Raw genomic sequence first — 17,608 nt, forward strand, 5'->3', positions numbered from 1 at the left:
GTAAATTTATCTCGCATATCAAATTATTAAATTTGATATATTAGTTGCAATATAGTATTTGGGTAGCTTTACTTATTATTTTGATAATATGACAACAGCGCGACGTCGTTCTTTAATAATGTAGTGGCCACATGAGAAGAAACACCCTCTGACCAATTGAGTAGTGGGGGAACATTCCCACGGTGTGTATTGGAATTTCTTCTGGTTTTTTTTTAAACAATCATTCTACGAATGTCATTTGAAGTGAACTCAAGTAATTTTATGAAAATTGTGCTCAAAGTTATTGGAAAAAAAATATTAAAAACTCGCTTTGGTGGATGTGCTAGTGCGAAATTTCAGTGGATTATTATTTTTAATTGAACGTAATTTCGGTAAGTTAAAAAATCCCGATTGTAAATGCTGATTGACTTGTACTTTCTGTATGTCAATACACTAACAAAAAGAGCTTGAATATTTCGTCTAAATCAAATCAAAATTTGTACCGCTATTTCTTATATTTCTTAACCGCAAGCACCACAAAAAATCTGCAACCTATAAAATCAAAGAATTTCATGATTTGGCACTCAACTTCTTTGACTTAATACCAAAAAGTGACCTAAAAATTCACGGTAACATTTAACATGTTGAGCCCCAATCAAAACTGATAAACTTTCCTCAGAGCCCAAATTTTTTTTTGTGTTTTTACACTCCATGGGGTGAGGATCCAAGGAAAAATAATAAAAAGATTTATTTCGAATAAAAAGTGCAAAAAATCATGTTTTATGTGTGCATTATACAAATTTGGAGTTAGCCGGATAGTTGCAAGGAAACTTTTATTGGGGACTTTTATACTAGCAAAGAAAACGATAAAGGAGTAACAAAACTAAAATGTATTGTGTACAAAGTATGCAGATGAGATAATAAGCATTGACAGACGATCAGAAATGGTTATAAAACCTTAAGCTGTGGTCGAATATAACCAAGACAAATCTTCTATAAATCTGTCTAATCAAATGGCAAGTTACAACACTTCTTTGAGAAGGACGTTGACAGAGCGTAGAAAAATTGCTGTTGCGCTGTTATATGCTACAGAAATGGTAAATACCCATATTCTTTACAAAAGAATAACAAAAAAATATAGCAATTACAAATCTCAAATCAGTGTAGCAAAAAAGTTACTAAGAAAAGAAACTTCGACTGTTGCTGATTAAGAGACGCCAAAACCAAAAAACCAATTGCCTAGTAAAGAAAAAAGATCCTAGTCATAAGGTAGGAAAAGATTGTGTATGTTATAGTACAAAAACAAAAGGACCAAGTGTAAAGTAATATTTCAAGGACCCAGGACGGTTCAACCAAACTATAAAACACATTTAAATGGTACCTTAAACCGGGAAGAAGGTTCGAAATAAAATACGTCTTGTGGTTCGTAGGACCGCTCTGGGCAGAGGAGAAAGTACAGTTGCGGTCCTATATACCGCAACGCAGCTCAACGTGTTAACAAACTATATATGACTGTTCGTTGACTGTTGACTAAAACAAAATTTTTAAATTGTGGCAACCAAATAAATTTTTTGAAGCACTAAATCATATATTTACTCTGACCAAAGAAATTTTTCTTGAGTATCTTTTTGTACTATTATGGCTTTAATGGAAACCTGTTGTTCAAATGGGTTACTTTACATGAAAACTGAACATACAGGAGATTGAATGGAGCTCTTTTATTCAATACACCTGCTACTAAAACAAAGACATCCACAATTTGTTATCGTATAGGTGAAACGACTCCATTCATTCCAGAGATATCAGATTTTGCCGATTTCTCTAATATAAATCTCGATTAGATCATTGATTGCAGTAGTTAGAACTGAAAATTTTTCACCTTATTTGTCTTCCATGGTTTTCTTCAGAGTCTGAAATCTGTTCACTATTAGATGCCTTAGGTAGTGGAGCGGGAGGCTAGTTGTAACAATTTGTCGCTTCTTGCCTATGAAAGCTTACTTGTTTCGTATTTATGAAATCTAGCAGTAATATTCCAATTAACAACTATTCAACTATCGATCCCAAATAAACTTTTGATAGAACATGTAAAATTTTCATGTGCCTACATCTTAATTATAATGCATTGTATCCACTCCTTGTTTGAATTTTCATAAGTTTCCCTACAAGCAAAGAAAAACCATTTCTCGGGTTCAGATTCCGAATCAGAGTTTGAAACTTTCTTTTATAATTTTTCTATTCCTTGTCTTTTAGCTATTTTTATCTTATCTGTTTCCTCTTAATCTTTTGCCATCAATCTTTGCCTTTTCCTTTACCCTCTCAGTCTCTTGTGGTTTCTTTGTCTTATTTAATTTTTCTTCCTGTTCTTTTTGTAACTCGTTCTTCTCTGGCGTGTCTGTGAGAACACAGCATTTTCTTTTACGTTGAGGGCGATTAGTCAATTTTCGTGGTGGAGCTTTCGGGTAACGCCTTATTTTAGATGGAGAGAAATCATTTTATTTTTGAATACCAGAAGGTCCAGGAGTCGACTGAAAGTTTCTGGATTACAATTTTCCATGGAACTTATGATTTCGTTGACACTTATATCTAAGGAACAATTATAAAATGAATCTATATTAGGAAGATCTGTTGTCAAGCTGGAGGCAGTAATGTTCATATCTGTTTCAGATTCTTTGCTTGCAGGATTTAGCTGATCCGTAACATAAGATGGAGCAAAATCTGATTTTTTAAAAATATCTGCATTTAGAGGCCATATGCCCGTGGCTTTAAAATCATTATAATATTAGAACGATTCATTGCAAAGAATCCTTACCGATCCTAGGAATGTCGTATATGGTCATCGTTTTCCCTGGGTTGTTATACATCCACAATGTCTGTGTTCGGCTTAAGTAATTCTTGAATGGACCATAAACTCCAACATCCTACGGCTGCAGATTATGTGAACAGTGGGGGGAGGGGAAGATAGCATCATAACGTGACTATCTTTTGCTTTTTTCACCACTGAGATGTTTACGTGTGAATGATGATTATCGAGTAATAGGAGGACGGATTCTTGCTCCGACGGTTTGACAAACTTGATGAAATGATCCAGATATAAAATAAATTCTTATCATAGAACTTATAAGTAACACGTTACAACTTACCCCCTAAAAGTGTTACAACATACCACACTGCGAGGTACTTTGAAGTAACCTCTATTAAAAAAAAGTCGCCTACTTGGTGTGAAATAACATTAAATATAGTTGAACTAAATAAGTGCTTAGTGTATTTGTATACAACTGCCAAACAACTTGAAATCTATGATAACCAATTTTGTATAAACAAAAAAAAGTCCATTACCTAGCTTAAACAGAGCGCCTACACAACACCGCTTCCTGCGACGTCCGGCGGGGTACTGATGGCGCTTACACCATAGAAAGGGTATTACGTAGTAGGTTAGGTTGAAAATCAAACGAATGTTCTTCTATTATGTAGATAAAAAATACTTGTTACTACTTGCTCCTGTTACAACAAGCCCCCCGCTCCCCCAATGATAAATCATTTGAACGTGGCACCATTTTTTAACAGACTTTTAAATTCGATTGATTGATCGAATATGGCATTTTCGGGATCACGGATCAAAAAAGTCCTCATCATCTTTATCTTCCATTATTTTCTTAGAATCTCTCCAGTTTAAGATGGTTCAGACAATTGGAGATCATCTGAATATGGTACTCTTCAATAACAAACAATTGTCTAAATACTTACTAAATACTGAGTTTTTGGATTTTCCTAAAAAATTTTCCATATTATAGAGACAACAGTAGTAATCATCACAGTAATTCATTGCTCTGTACCATATTATAGGTTGATTAAGAGCCAGTCTATTATATACACTACCGGTGCTTTTGACCACCTCATAATACAATAATCAAATTTCAAAATAATATACTCTAACTAATTTCTTTTTCACTTTGTCAAGCGAAGGTCATTACTTTATCAAGCCCATGTTTATATTTTGTCTATGAGTGAGACAAGTATTGGCTGATTTGTTTATTATTCTTCAACTATGAACTATTTCTTCAGTGTTTATGATTGTAGTTTAGTCCCAGCTAGACCTATAAGACCAAGACATACTTTTATGTACTGTAGACTACAACATGAAAAATTACGAAATCGTTCAGGCCGGCCTCGAAAAACCAACACCGTTGAAGATAAATATGGATATGTATCAGTAAACGTGATCGACGACTGAAGGACTCAGAGATAGCAACCGAGATCAATGAATTTTCCTTCAAGTACTTCTACAGTGAAAGAGATATTGGCCTTTTTGGAAGGGTGGTCTCCCTTAAGACGTCAAAATAAAATTAAGAGGTAACAGCGGGCTGAAGAAACTAAGTATTGGACTTATGAAGAGAGGGAGAGAGTTTTATGGAACGATGAGTCAAAGTTTGAGGTTTTTGGATTTGAAAGAAGAGTGTTTGTGTGCAGGTCAAAGGAATAACGGATGCTAGATCTATTTGCAATCCCGACTATAAAACAAGGTGGAGGCTCGGTGATGGTTCGTGGATGTTTTGAAAGAAGGGCGATTATAGACCTGGTAAACATTGAAGGAATTTTGAAGAATGACGGATTATCAAAGGAAAAAGTAGTACGTTCTAGCCTGAAAATTTATCGTCCAGTATGAAAACGAACCTAAACATTTCTTGAAGCTGGGCAAACAGTATTTGAACTAATTGGGAGGAAGGATGTGGTGAAAGTAATGATTTTGTCGTCGTAGTCACCAGACCTCAAATTAATTGAGTTGTTTTGAGATAAATTGGACGGAGAGGTCAGAAAGCAGTGCAAAAACTTTTGACCGGTAGTATATTACTAGATATCAAGACGTCAATTTTATATAATAAGTGAGACAATTTATATGTGCTGTGGTATTTAATATTCTAATTTTAATATAAACTATAGTCCTTCTTAACTTATGGAGTAGATGCCTTTTGAACACAAATATAACAAAAACTGTCAAAAGTATGTTGTGGATCTTCTCTTAACTTATAACATTGCCCTGATTTTTTTGGGTCTCTTTTTAAACTCTTTCTTCTAAGTTCACTTTCCAATGCCAGTGAGACTTCAGTAGTCTTTCATATTTTTGTATTGGCAAGTATATTGTCACCTTCGATGACTGAAACTCAAACCATCATCTTTTTCTTCTTTCCTTAGTCCGTGAGTTTTCTATGTCATTCTCAGGTGAGCTTTCAGTCAATGACGTAGAAAATATTGCTTTCAAAACATCCTGACTAATGGAATGGATGGCCGTATCCCAATTCTTCCTGGAAGATGATGAATATCAGATGCTAGCAGCGAATAATTCATTATAATCAATAATTTATATCCTTTCGAATACTGTTAAAAATTTAAACACTATTTTAAACTTTTAAACTCATTTTGTAAATAATATGAACTTCGCAATGAATTATTATTATTTTTTTAGTTATATTTGTAAATATATTCCAATATGCCAATTAGTGAAGACGAAATTGATTACAACAGATCACAAGAGCCACAATCAACAATGTCTAAGGCAGAATTAAGAAAAACTCATAAGCCTATTATGGAAAAAAGAAGAAGAGCAAGAATAAATCATTGTCTTAATGAAATCAAAACTCTAATTTTGGAAGCTATGAATAAAGATGTAAGTTATATCATTTGATATGTTAGATGTTACTAGACCTAGATAAAATTTGAGGCAAAGATGAGGAATAAATAAAGAATGTTTCCTTCATAAGCTTTATTTACTCTACTTTATCTTTACTTTTTCCTTTATACAGCTTTTACTTTTTCAAAAGTTCACTACCGTAGTAACATTTACTGATTTTTACTAGGAAATCGATTTTATTTATGTTCAAAGTAATCTTTTGGTATGCTCTCGAAAATCCGATGAATTGCTTTATCTATCTCATTCCTCAAATCAATAAATAACCAGAAGTCACTAAATCTGGTGAATAGGGTGGATGTTCAGTGGCTGTTACATAATTTTCACGTAGATATACAACACTCTGCAAGAAAATTTTCTACGAAGATCTCTTTGTTTCTTTACGGAGTTTTCGAGAATTCGAAAGTTCCAGAAGAGTGTTTTAATATATAAAGCGAAAGTGTAACAGCCGTAAGTCAATCAACAACCTGATGCCGAAGTGAATACATTGAGTGACAAGAAAATACAAAAGTGAAGTAAAGGATGTAATTGATATAAATGTTAAGTGTATAAATAAATTTGATATAAGTTAAGTGTTAGTGAATAATTAATGTATAAACAAATAAATTACGTAAATATGATATACCGCCTGAATAAAATTACACCACCCGGCTCGTGATTAAGAATAATTTTTACAGAATCAATCCCATTACTTCATTGCCAGAGACGGTTTGGGACATTAGCAATCAAAAGCTGTATACCCAAAACTACGCAAACTCTATAAAATAGGTCGCCTTCCTGCAGACTGGAAAATTGTTCAGGTTCAATCTATACCAGAAGAAGAAAGGAAAGAATACGGTTCCCAATAACTATCGTCCAATTGCTTTAGTCTCAGTCATTGCCAAGGAGAAGAAGAAGGAGTTAGTTGTTAATCAGCAAATCTTGAGATCATCATCAGCGACCATTAATATAGCTTTCGTAAACATATATCAACCAGGGATCTCCTGGCCTATGTTACTTACGTATGAATTGAAGATATACAGAAATATGGGGAATTCAGAGGAATCCCACTGGATATATCGAAATCTTTTGACAGACTTTGGCATGCCAACGTTCTAAAGAAATACAGATTGTACGGTTTGTGGTCCTCACTTATCGACTAGCTTAATAGTTTTCTCAAAGACCGATCCATCCAGGTCGTTATCGATGGAGAGACCTCACGTTGAGGTCAACGCTGGTCTTCCCCAGGGATGCATCTCGTCACTTACTCTCTTCCTCTTGTACATCTACGATCTATAAGTTCGCTGATACTGATCTTGATAATCTTCTGGAATGAGGTGGAAGCAATCTGATTGCAAGAAAGATCCAAGCTGTTGTTGTAACAAAGAAGACTGGAACTGCAGCTCAGGATTTGGTTCTGCCTGGGCATAAAATATCACTATTTCCGCAAATTCGCTTGTTGGGTCCTGAGGTTAGGCAATATGTTCTTGTATAGTCCTGTTGCCTATTAGCTAAGGCATCTTCACCAACACTTGGAGCTCTCTTTAAGACTAGACTTCTATATTCTCGGTAACAGCTTCTAATCCTTTACAAGGCCCAGAACAGAGCAATTCGACTTAAAGTCGATCCAATTTTTACCAGAAACTCAGACAGCTTAGAGCTCAGAGCTGTCTAACAAAATCCCGCCTGGAGCAGTTTTCTCAAGAACTAGTCGACAGGCAGTCTTGGCTTATGAACACCGAGTTAGCCTGCAGACGCTAAGAATATCTATTTATCGGGCGTGCAAGAAGTGCAAACTACCAAGGCACGTCTCTCCCGAACAGAAGTTCAAAATCAATATCTACAGGCATCTCCACACGGCAGGTACCACTGGAACTACTCGAGTGTAATAGGGTTTACCCTGTTATGCTTATTTTCTACACAAATTAGAAACTATTTGAAAAGTCAGTTAAGGATTCTAGAATCGATAAAGCTAGAAAGAAGTGACGAACCAATGGATCAAATGCTGACTTGATGGACAGAGTTTCCAAGGAAGCAGATAGCCTTACCAAAAAGGGTAACGACTACATATTTTGGACTACTGTGGCTTCATCAGATGTCACACAAAAAATTAAATTGTAGAGGACGACAACTGCATAATCTGCGAGCAAGCTAAAGGGATAGCAGAGCAAATATTTCGCTCATTTGAGCAAAAAGCTTGGGTATTTTGAAAGAGTAGTGCTAATACCTTTGCAAATGCTATATAAAACTCCAGAAAATAGCATCCTTTAGTAGGAGTCCATATATTTCGGAAGCAGAACAATGAGGGTACAAAATATCTTTTTGCGCATAGGTGCAGAACGTGTGAAACATCAAAACGACTCACTAAACAATATAATCTAATTTAAACAAAAAGGTAGAATTGTCTTATTTAAGTTAAATGTTTTTGCTATCAATAAATTCCAAATTTTAATCTAGTTTCCATTTTTTCCAGCCTTCACGTCACACGAAACTCGAAAAAGCAGATATCCTGGAAATGGCCGTAAAGCACCTCCAAAACGTTCAACGTCAACAACTAGCTATGGCGATGGCTTCAGATCCCACTGTTTTAAGAAAATTCAAGACAGGTTTCAACGAGTGCGCAGCTGAAATAGATAGATATATGAACCAAAGTGACAGCGTCGACAACTCTATGAAATTAAGAGTAGTAAATCACCTCCAAAAATGTATAGGAGGCATAGAACAAGTGGCGCAATTTTCTTTTGGTAACGTTTCGTTTGTATCTGGATCGTCTACATCTCAAATTGGATCCAATACGGGAGATCAAAACAATAATCCTCGTATACAGATTCCTCAAGGTATACAGTTAATACCGAGTAGATTACCGAGTGGAGAATTGGCGTTGCTGGTTCCAAATTCCAGAAACATCAATTTTTTTCCGACAAATCAAAGACCAAGCGCTTTCGCAACTGTGATACCCTCTTCAACCGCCGACGCGTCAAAACCCTTAAGTCCTCCCGTCAGTCCTGTTATTCAAGATGAATTGATAACGCGTAGCCGATCACCACAAGGTTTTAGACCGGTTGTATCCACTAAACACTACAATGAAGATCATCAAGTTCCCCAAATAACATCAACGGCCGCTCCTTCAATGGAAGTTAAGTCGCTAAAGTTCCCAATCAACAAAAGATTAGATTTTCCTAAAAAAATCGGAGAACCTCTCTGCATAATTACTAATCAAGCTGAAAGATATAAACAAGCACAAACGAGGGAAGATTCAGCACATTTCGAAGAAAATATAACGAGAGGAGTAAAAAGGAAGTGTCCAGAATCACACGGATTACTAACCATGGTAAATGATGGTTTCTTTCACCCGCCTGCTCCAAAAATAGTTAAAACTCAGTTATTAACTCCAGATTGTAAACCATCGTCTAGTTTTTGCGATGATGATGGTAAAAAAATAAAGCAGGAATCACCTATTTCTAAAGAATCATCCGATTCAGCTAATGACATGTGGAGACCTTGGTGATATAGATTTCATTTAAGAATTTACAATAGGAAAACATGTAGTGTTACATAATTTCGTGTCTTGATTTTATAAATAAGATTTGGTTTATTTGCAATAATCAACTGTAAACGCGTTCGAATTGGATAGAAGTAATTTAATTTTTTCTTAAATTATTTTTGTTTAAGTAACCTACAATATCTAATACTTTAATTCATCTTATCAATAAACTGAATCATAGAAACTGCGAACGGACATCTGCTTGAAGCGAATGGAGATTCATCTTCATTGGTAAAGTGTGTTTTCATCTCATTCCGAGGAAGTTTATGGTGAAAAGTGCATAAACTTGTGCATGTTCACTTAGCACGTTTGCAAATGGTGCAGGGCTTTTCCTGAAGGTTGCGTGGAAGTCACGATGAAGTACAGATTAGAAGACCGCCGGTAGCGGATTCGATTGTCTAGAACATCAACAACGAACTGCTCAAAGATCGGAGGGTCGCTGTTCGTGAACTTGTTAAACACATTCTTGAAGCTTCTCATGGCACAATTGAAAGAACTTTAATAGAAACGTTGAGTTACGGAAAGGTGAGTGCACGTTAGCTCAGACGGCTTCTGACTGACGCCTTGACAAGGAAAAGTTGTTATATGAAACGTGAGCATTCCGAAATATCGTCAGTAGCATCACTGTGGTTCACCGCCATCGAAGGAATTCAATCAAACGCAGTCGGCAGATTATGACTCGGAAAAAGATATTCATTATCGATTTCTTGCAACCTGTCGCGACAATTAACACCTAGATAGATATTATGAAAATAATTCGGAATTACTGGAGAGGACGACATTTGACCCCACGTCGCTCGTCAAACACGGGAAATTTTTAATAAATTTGAGTGGATATTCATGTCCCATCCTACGTACAGCCTGTTATTCATGTCCCATCCTACGTACAGCCTGTACAGAGCCCCCAGCGATTATTATCTCTACCCCAAGTTAAAATAAAACTTCAAGACATTCGATGAAGTCCGAGCAAACGTTATATAGGAAACTTCAACTTAGAAATACTAAAACTGGAGTAATGTCTTGGAAAGAGGTGTAAACGATTTAAAATTAATAACAATAAACAATGTTTTCTTTAAAAAAAAATTTAGCCTATAGCATCCCCAAATGTAGTTTACAAATGAAGTCATAATGCTAGTGCTGCCAACTGAACCGAAGTAATAAAAATAAAAAGTTTTCTTGGGTTTTATTTTGTAGATTTTGGTTTTAGGTACCAATAATCTAGCTGATTAATTTCGTTTTTATTTGTTAGAATTGTTTACTGCATAATTATATCATCATATACTAGATATTGTTCATATATTGACGAAACGAAATATTTTCAATGTGTTGAGGAAATTAAAAGTTGGAATTTTCATCCAATTCGAATGCGCCCGAGGTAGAAATTAGGAATACAAAACACAGTTTTTATATCGAGCTTTTATATATACTCTCTCTAATTTGTGGCTGTGATATTGATATTTTTCGCTAGTATCTGAAATTTATTGTAAAAATCCAGATAAATTCATAGAATTATATGGTACTTACAACTTGCACGAAAAATGAGTTTTCCAAACATGGATCTAATTCAAACGTTTCGAATGCCCATGTTTTGACCATAATAAGTTTTGAGCCACAAACTATTTATGAGCGCCTAGCCTAGCCTAGCTTGACATTAATATGCATTGTGATATTTTCCATCGCAAGATTGAAGTTATTGTTGACGATTTGCTTTGTAAATTGTAAATAAAACAAAAAATTTTCATAGAATTATCTTAACATTTTTTATAATGATCTATGGATCTATGACAATTATGTGCGAAACAAAATATCAGCCAAATGCTCGCCACGGCTTCGGTGGCATACATCTATCCGATATTTTCAATAACTCTGAGACATAATTGAGATTAAATGTCGTAAATATGTCGAATTATCATCTCATCTCATCTCATTGTTCTTGGGTTATTGACGTACACTTTTTCTTTCAAATATCCCCAAAGAAAGAAGTCCAACGGTGTCAAATCACATGATCGTGGTGGCCAATTAACATCGCCACGACGTGAGATAATACGATCATTGAATTTCTCGCGCAAAAGAGCCATTATTTCGTTGGCTGTATGACAAGTGGCACCATCCTGGTGAAACCACATATCGTCCAGGGCCATATCCTCAGTTTCTGGCCACAAGAAGTCCGTTATCAATTGAACCTTGTAAGCTTGTAAATTAAAATCTTTCTTCAAAATTCGCATCAGTGATGTTCGTGAGATGTTTATTTGTTGGGCACGACAAAGAGTCGATGTTGACGGCTCTTTTACCACACATTGAGCCTATAGACCCGGTTCTCTACCGCGAACAAAGCTAATAGTGAACGAATGGCAGGTACATTAAGTTCTGCATCAAAATGTATCCATATAATAGTATCCGGTTAGCTTTTCCCATTTTTATCAAGAATCATTGAAGATTACACTTTTGGAATCCCAAATACATTATGGCGATCCGTTATCACATTGTTGTGAAACTTTGTACAGTTCAAGCTAACTCGCAGGTGGTACTTACAACCACTATTTGTTAATTATGATGTTCCCGAAAGATGCATCTTGTCATCAACTCGACAAAACTACAAACCCGTCGACGATAGCGTCGTTCAAATCAGTCAATAAACTCTTCTATCACCTAAATCCGTAGGGAACAACAAATCACATCAATACCGATTCTGAAAATATTGTAGAGTGGGGTGGAAGCAATCTGATTTAATGCTGCCAAGACCCAGGCTGATGTATTTGCAACTGTAGCTCAGGATTTAGTCCTGTTTGGACATAAAATAATACCATCACAGCAAATTCGCTTGTTGGATGTTAAGGCTGGGAGCAATATGTCCTGGCATGGTCACGTAGCTCAATTAGCTAAGACAGATGCATAAAAACTTGGAGCCCTCCTTTAACACCAATAAGTTGTACACTCCGCAACAGCTTCTAATCCTCTGCAAGGCTCAGATTCGTCCAACTTCGGAGTATTGCTCGCATATGTGGAGCTCGGCTTTCAAGCATATCCCGAGGATGTTCGACTTAATACAGAAAAGAGCAATTCGACTTCTAGGCGACTCAGAGTTGACCAAAATCCTGGACAACTAAGAACATAGAAAAAAGGTAGCTGATCTGACTTTGTTTTATCGATACTACCACGGCAGATGCTCTTCCAAGCTGTCAAACATAATCCTAACTAGAGTAGTATCTGAAAGACCTACTCGACACTATACAGCTCGCCTGAAGACGCTCAGAACGTCAATTTATCGGAACTCCTTTCTTTGGAGGAGTGCCTGTGGAATTAGCTACCAAGGCACGTTTTTCCCGACCACTATAACCAGAAGTTTAAGTTCCATATCCATAGGAATCTACATCTCCATTTCTCGGAAATTCGTTATTGGGTCTTTTTGAAGAAGTTTACAAGATTTTTCTCGATGAAGTTTCTTCTGCAAATTTAGTATTTTCAGCTTACAATTTTGTATTACATTCACTGTTATCGCATATCGAACGTTTGGGGCTATCAAGGTTATTAAATTATTGTGAAATCATTGTTTGAAACCATTCCGGAAGTAGTTCAGAGTTGAACTATCCACTAGTCAATCGATTATATAGGAATTTTATTTGTTTTCCCCTTTCTTCAAATTAGACTTGTAAGAAAGTTTCATTTTTTCATGAAAAAGTAACGTCACTGTAAAAATGTTATCATATTTTAACATAATCATCCAAAGAATAATATCTATCAAAGAAAGATTTGACAATACTAATGACAGAGCCAATTTGGAGAACTTTATTTTTCATTTTATTTATCTTTTATAATAATCGAACATTTTATTCAACTCTGAATTGATAAATTCCAAATAGAAAACTAACATTGATATGCTTTTTCATTATCATCGATGTAAATTTTTGTTATCCATGAGACTTTTCAAAGAAATCCTTTTTTCATTATCAGGGCCATGAAGCTCAAACATTCACTATTGGAAAAATTTTGATTTTTTTCCACTTATTTAATTAGTTTATTATGTTAGATTAATTATAAAAATTGACTATTAGCTATGATGGAGAGATATCAGTGATCCTAATATTAACATATTACACTCCGCCAAAAAAGTATCGCTCAATATCTTAAACTTACTATAATACATAAAAAGGTCTCGGCGTTCGAAATCTGATCTCTTCACGATCTCCAGACAGAATGATCTTCACTATTCCAAACGCCTCGCCTGAATTCGTATAAGTACGGAACAAATATCAAGTAGAAGGTTTTTGGTTTTTCCCAAAGTCAGGCATATTGGGGAGGATTAATTTGATTGTATGCTATTTGGACATTAAGAATTGAAATTTGCTGAGACAGGTATTGGTCGTTCAGGTATAGATAGATTATCGATGGTTTGAATCTGTAGATGGAGCCTGAAAAACGGTTAGCAAATCCAAGGAAGGCGGCAGGTGTGTAAATAAACGATACGGGACTCATCCAAGGCCCCGTATTTGGAATGAGAACGAGGCAAGTGTAGTGCCAGCAACCGCGGTTATTCCAGCTGCAATATTAAAATTTTTGCAGTCTTGATATTGGGATTAACTCATAAAGGAGTATAGAGATGCACTGGCACGTTTACTTTGAACCAAGTGCTTAAAGCAGGCCAAAATTTAGCCTGAATACTTTGTGCATGGAATAGGACCTCGGTGTACTATTCCAGCGACATGAGGACATGTATTATCATGTATTAACACAAAGTGATTGACTATTAAACGAGAATGAGGAACAACATGTATTCCAACTCACAATATGATAGACTTTCCTACGAAATCATGCTGCAAGTAAAATACCTCTTACTGTTTCTTCTATAAATATGTATTCTCCGATATACAGTACTTAAATAAAATCTGCATTCTTCCTTGAAGAGAACATTACCTCAATCCTGAACATTTCAATTCGCTTGTTAACCTAACTGCGCGATGTTCTCTGGTCAGTTGAGGAGCAGTGTCATTTACTCTGGCTTTAATTCTACCATTTCTTTAAAAGTTATTCTCCGATCTTACCCTTACATAGATAAAGCCCGTAGTCTCAAAAATCTATTTTCGGTAAGTGTAGTTGCAGACGGTCGACCCTCCATTGACCCACTATCATATTTTAGGGTCCTCTATATCTTGGGACACAGTAGACCGATAATTACAATTTAAATTTCTGTTTACAAGCTTTTCCACAGTCAATATTAAATCGAAAATTGTACAATAATACACAAACTGTGTACTCTCGATTTGTGCAGAACAAACGCTAATAAGCAGATTTAACGTTTTTTTTATACTATTTTTTTTTTGAAATCAAACTATATTTCTCTTGCCTCGTTTTCTGTATATTTGTTTGTGTCTGGTAGTGTAACAATAAAAAAATTCTAAGTCTGATTTTGTTAGCGATGTTGCCTTTTTTGGCGGAGTTTATTATACGATAAATTGATTAAAGATATGACTTTTTGTCTACTATGTATTATCTACTTATTAAGGTATTATTATCAACTGTAAATATATACATGACTGAAATATCATATACGCTCAATTCAAGCTTTAATTATGAATGATTTGTTAGATTGAAATTTATGTAAGAATTTTTAAAGGCGAACGATAGGTTGAATGTATTAAATATTATAAAATAAAATCTATTTTCTTACTGAATTTGGTTTTTGTTACTATTTTTAACTACAAAACTATTCAGAAACCTATTTTTATTGCCCATATACGAGGGTTGTACCAAAAGTATGGTTCCCAATGAGCTACCCGTCCACGATTCGCTTAATCACTCAGTGTTCGTTTGGTGCCCGTAAGATATGAAGTTTATGGTGATGCTTCTTCATGACAACGCTTGGACCTACGTCGTTCATCAAATTTGTCTGGACTGTTATGCTCCATCCCCGGTACATCTCTGACAACCTAGCCTCATCGGTTGGCAAATGTCTCCTTCGTATACAAAAGCTGTAGGTACCGCCTTCAACAATGTTTTCTAATTTAAAAAATATTTAAGCCTTACTTTTGGTGCAATACTCGTACTATACTAATCAAAAGCTCTATGGGTTTAAAATGTTAAAAAGAATGTCTGAAAAAAAAAGTGTCTGGAAAGTGTCGCCGATATAAAACTATGGCGTAATTTTGAAGATTCCAAAATTTGCTGAAGTTTTTATGTTATAGATGTCTCTGTATTTTATCATAAAAATTTTAGCAAGTTTATACTGAGATTGAATTTACGATATTTTCAAACTAAGAAACTTCGTCTTCGTTTATTAAATCCGAATAATCATTGTCTTTGATTCCTTTTGAATGATTTCTGAAACGGAATAAATAAAAAATTATATTTAATATCGTATTTTTTATAAACAAAATTATTATTTAGACAATGCTATTTATATACTTATAGTGACATCTTCTGCGAGAATCAATAAAATTCAATTGAATCGTACAGGTATCTTCTTATTATATTTTTTTTGTATCCAATGATGGCGCTGTAAATTCAGTTAACATTTTATAAGATTTGCTTCGAAATACATAACCTCAAACAACAAATAACATTTTTAATCAAAATTGAGAAAATTTTGGACTTTAGAAATGTCAAATGAACAAGTAAGTACATTTTTGATACTAATATATGAATCTATAAATAAAATGTATACAATGGAGCTAGTAAACCTTTTTAAATGTGTTTTTCATTTCAGAAGACAAGACAAACTATTTATAACACCACAAAGGAAATAGCTAATAAAATCGGAGGCAAATATGAAGTAGAATTCGATAATAATTCAATAGATCTTATATCAGAATTGGTGTATAAAAAAATTATTTCATACGGAAAAGATTTAGAATCTTTTCAAAAGTATTTTTAAATTTACTATTATAACTTTATCTATGAAGGTTTGTTTTAGGCATGCTAAGAGATCAACTATTACAACAGATGATGTGAAATTATTAGTCAGGAATAATAAGTCTTTGGTAAGTAAACCTCAAAATTGTTATTCTATATAAAATATTGTATCTACTGATATAAGATAGTAAAATATGTCATCATCATCAAGTCTTTCAATCCTTTGGATTATAGCTTTAAAATCCATTTTCTATTTTTGTTTTCTTTATAGTTTATCATTTGTCTTGCCTGTTTTTATTATTATTTTCCATTCCTTTTGGTTCTGGCATTTTGTCCTCCAGTTCTCTCAAGTGATCTTGTGTCCTCTTCTATTTCGTTTCTCCAAGTCTTTGTCGGCCTGCCTTTTTTCCTTGGCCACAGTGAGGTCCATTGGATTATCCTTTTGATCAATTCAATTGGTTTTCTTCTCATTATATACCCAGCTCAGTTGAGTCTTTGTGCTTTTATGTATCTCACTATATTTTCCTTCTACAGCTCTCTATTTCTTCACTCTCCTTTCCATTGATATGGAAAAGTGAACGAATTTTTCCTATTTTAAAAAAGATAATAAGGTTGTTATTTAGAATTATCGACTCATCATAATTATTTCCAACTTTTCTAAGGTATTTGAAACTCTGCTTGTTTTTATCCTGGTAGATCTACGGTTACAAATTTAATGTGCTTAATACAGTATACTGTAGTACAATTGGATAGCGGTGGTCAGGTTGATGTCATCTATACAGATTTTTCCAAAGCTTTTGATAGCTTGGATCATGGTATTATTCTGACTAACCTATCCAACATTGATTTAACTGATTCATTTACCAACTTTTTTGTGTTATACCTCACGTTTGAATGATTGCAATGAAGCATTTATTATAAATTATATTAATTGTCAGAAATTGCAAACAAAACCAATTTAGGGGAAACAATAAATTTAAAACGTGCCCAAAGATCTTTGGTATATTCAGTTTATTTTAAATACCCTTCACATGGCTTACAACCTTTTTAATAATAACCTTTGAAGCCTTATATGCTGGACATTGAATTTTTGAAATTGAAAATATAGATTAGGGCTAGAAAATTAGGAATATTACGAAGTATTGTGAAAAAAGTATTTTTGGGAGTTATAAATCTGTTTCCTTTTCAGCCTTTTTCAATCATTATTTTATTTAGAGGATTAATTATTTTTTAATAGGTTGAACTGGTAGATTCAAAATTGAAAGTCTTAAATTCCTTAAAACAGACTGAAGACCCAACTACGACATCAAAAAGGAAGAGAAAGTGATATTTAATTATTTCAAATAATAAATGTTCTATTTTTTGATGTGTTTTATTTTGATTTCCTATTCATATTTAACGAAAGCTGCTATTTATTTTTGAGATATGACAACACTGATGGGAATATGTCAAATTTTACATTGTCATAATAAAATTGGACAATTTTAATGGTGAATGTACATATTGTCACACGAGTGCTATTTGAGTTGTTTACAGATACTTGAAACATTCATCTTGGTCAAAAAATAGAATAAAAT

The 17,608-nt window shown here is 34.4% G+C and overlaps 2 protein-coding genes across 2 annotated transcripts; both read left to right on the forward strand.

Annotated features, from left to right (window-relative positions):
• Positions 1-5,464: 5,464 nt before the first annotated feature.
• LOC130446881 (transcription factor HES-4-B-like) lies at positions 5,465-9,149 on the forward strand. Its single transcript, XM_056783386.1, has 2 exons — positions 5,465-5,641; positions 8,115-9,149. The coding sequence occupies exons 1-2, from the start codon at positions 5,465-5,467 to the stop codon at positions 9,147-9,149; spliced, it is 1,212 nt and encodes a 403-aa protein (XP_056639364.1).
• A 6,567-nt stretch (positions 9,150-15,716) lies between these two features.
• Positions 15,717-17,394, forward strand: LOC130446678 (centromere protein S-like). The gene is made up of 4 exons (XM_056783059.1): positions 15,717-15,793; positions 15,886-16,043; positions 16,093-16,159; positions 17,269-17,394. The coding sequence occupies exons 1-4, from the start codon at positions 15,779-15,781 to the stop codon at positions 17,356-17,358; spliced, it is 330 nt and encodes a 109-aa protein (XP_056639037.1). The 5' UTR covers positions 15,717-15,778; the 3' UTR covers positions 17,359-17,394.
• Positions 17,395-17,608: the final 214 nt, after the last annotated feature.

This window comes from Diorhabda sublineata, chromosome 7, assembly GCF_026230105.1.
Source record: "Diorhabda sublineata isolate icDioSubl1.1 chromosome 7, icDioSubl1.1, whole genome shotgun sequence".
NCBI lineage: Eukaryota > Metazoa > Arthropoda > Insecta > Coleoptera > Chrysomelidae > Diorhabda > Diorhabda sublineata.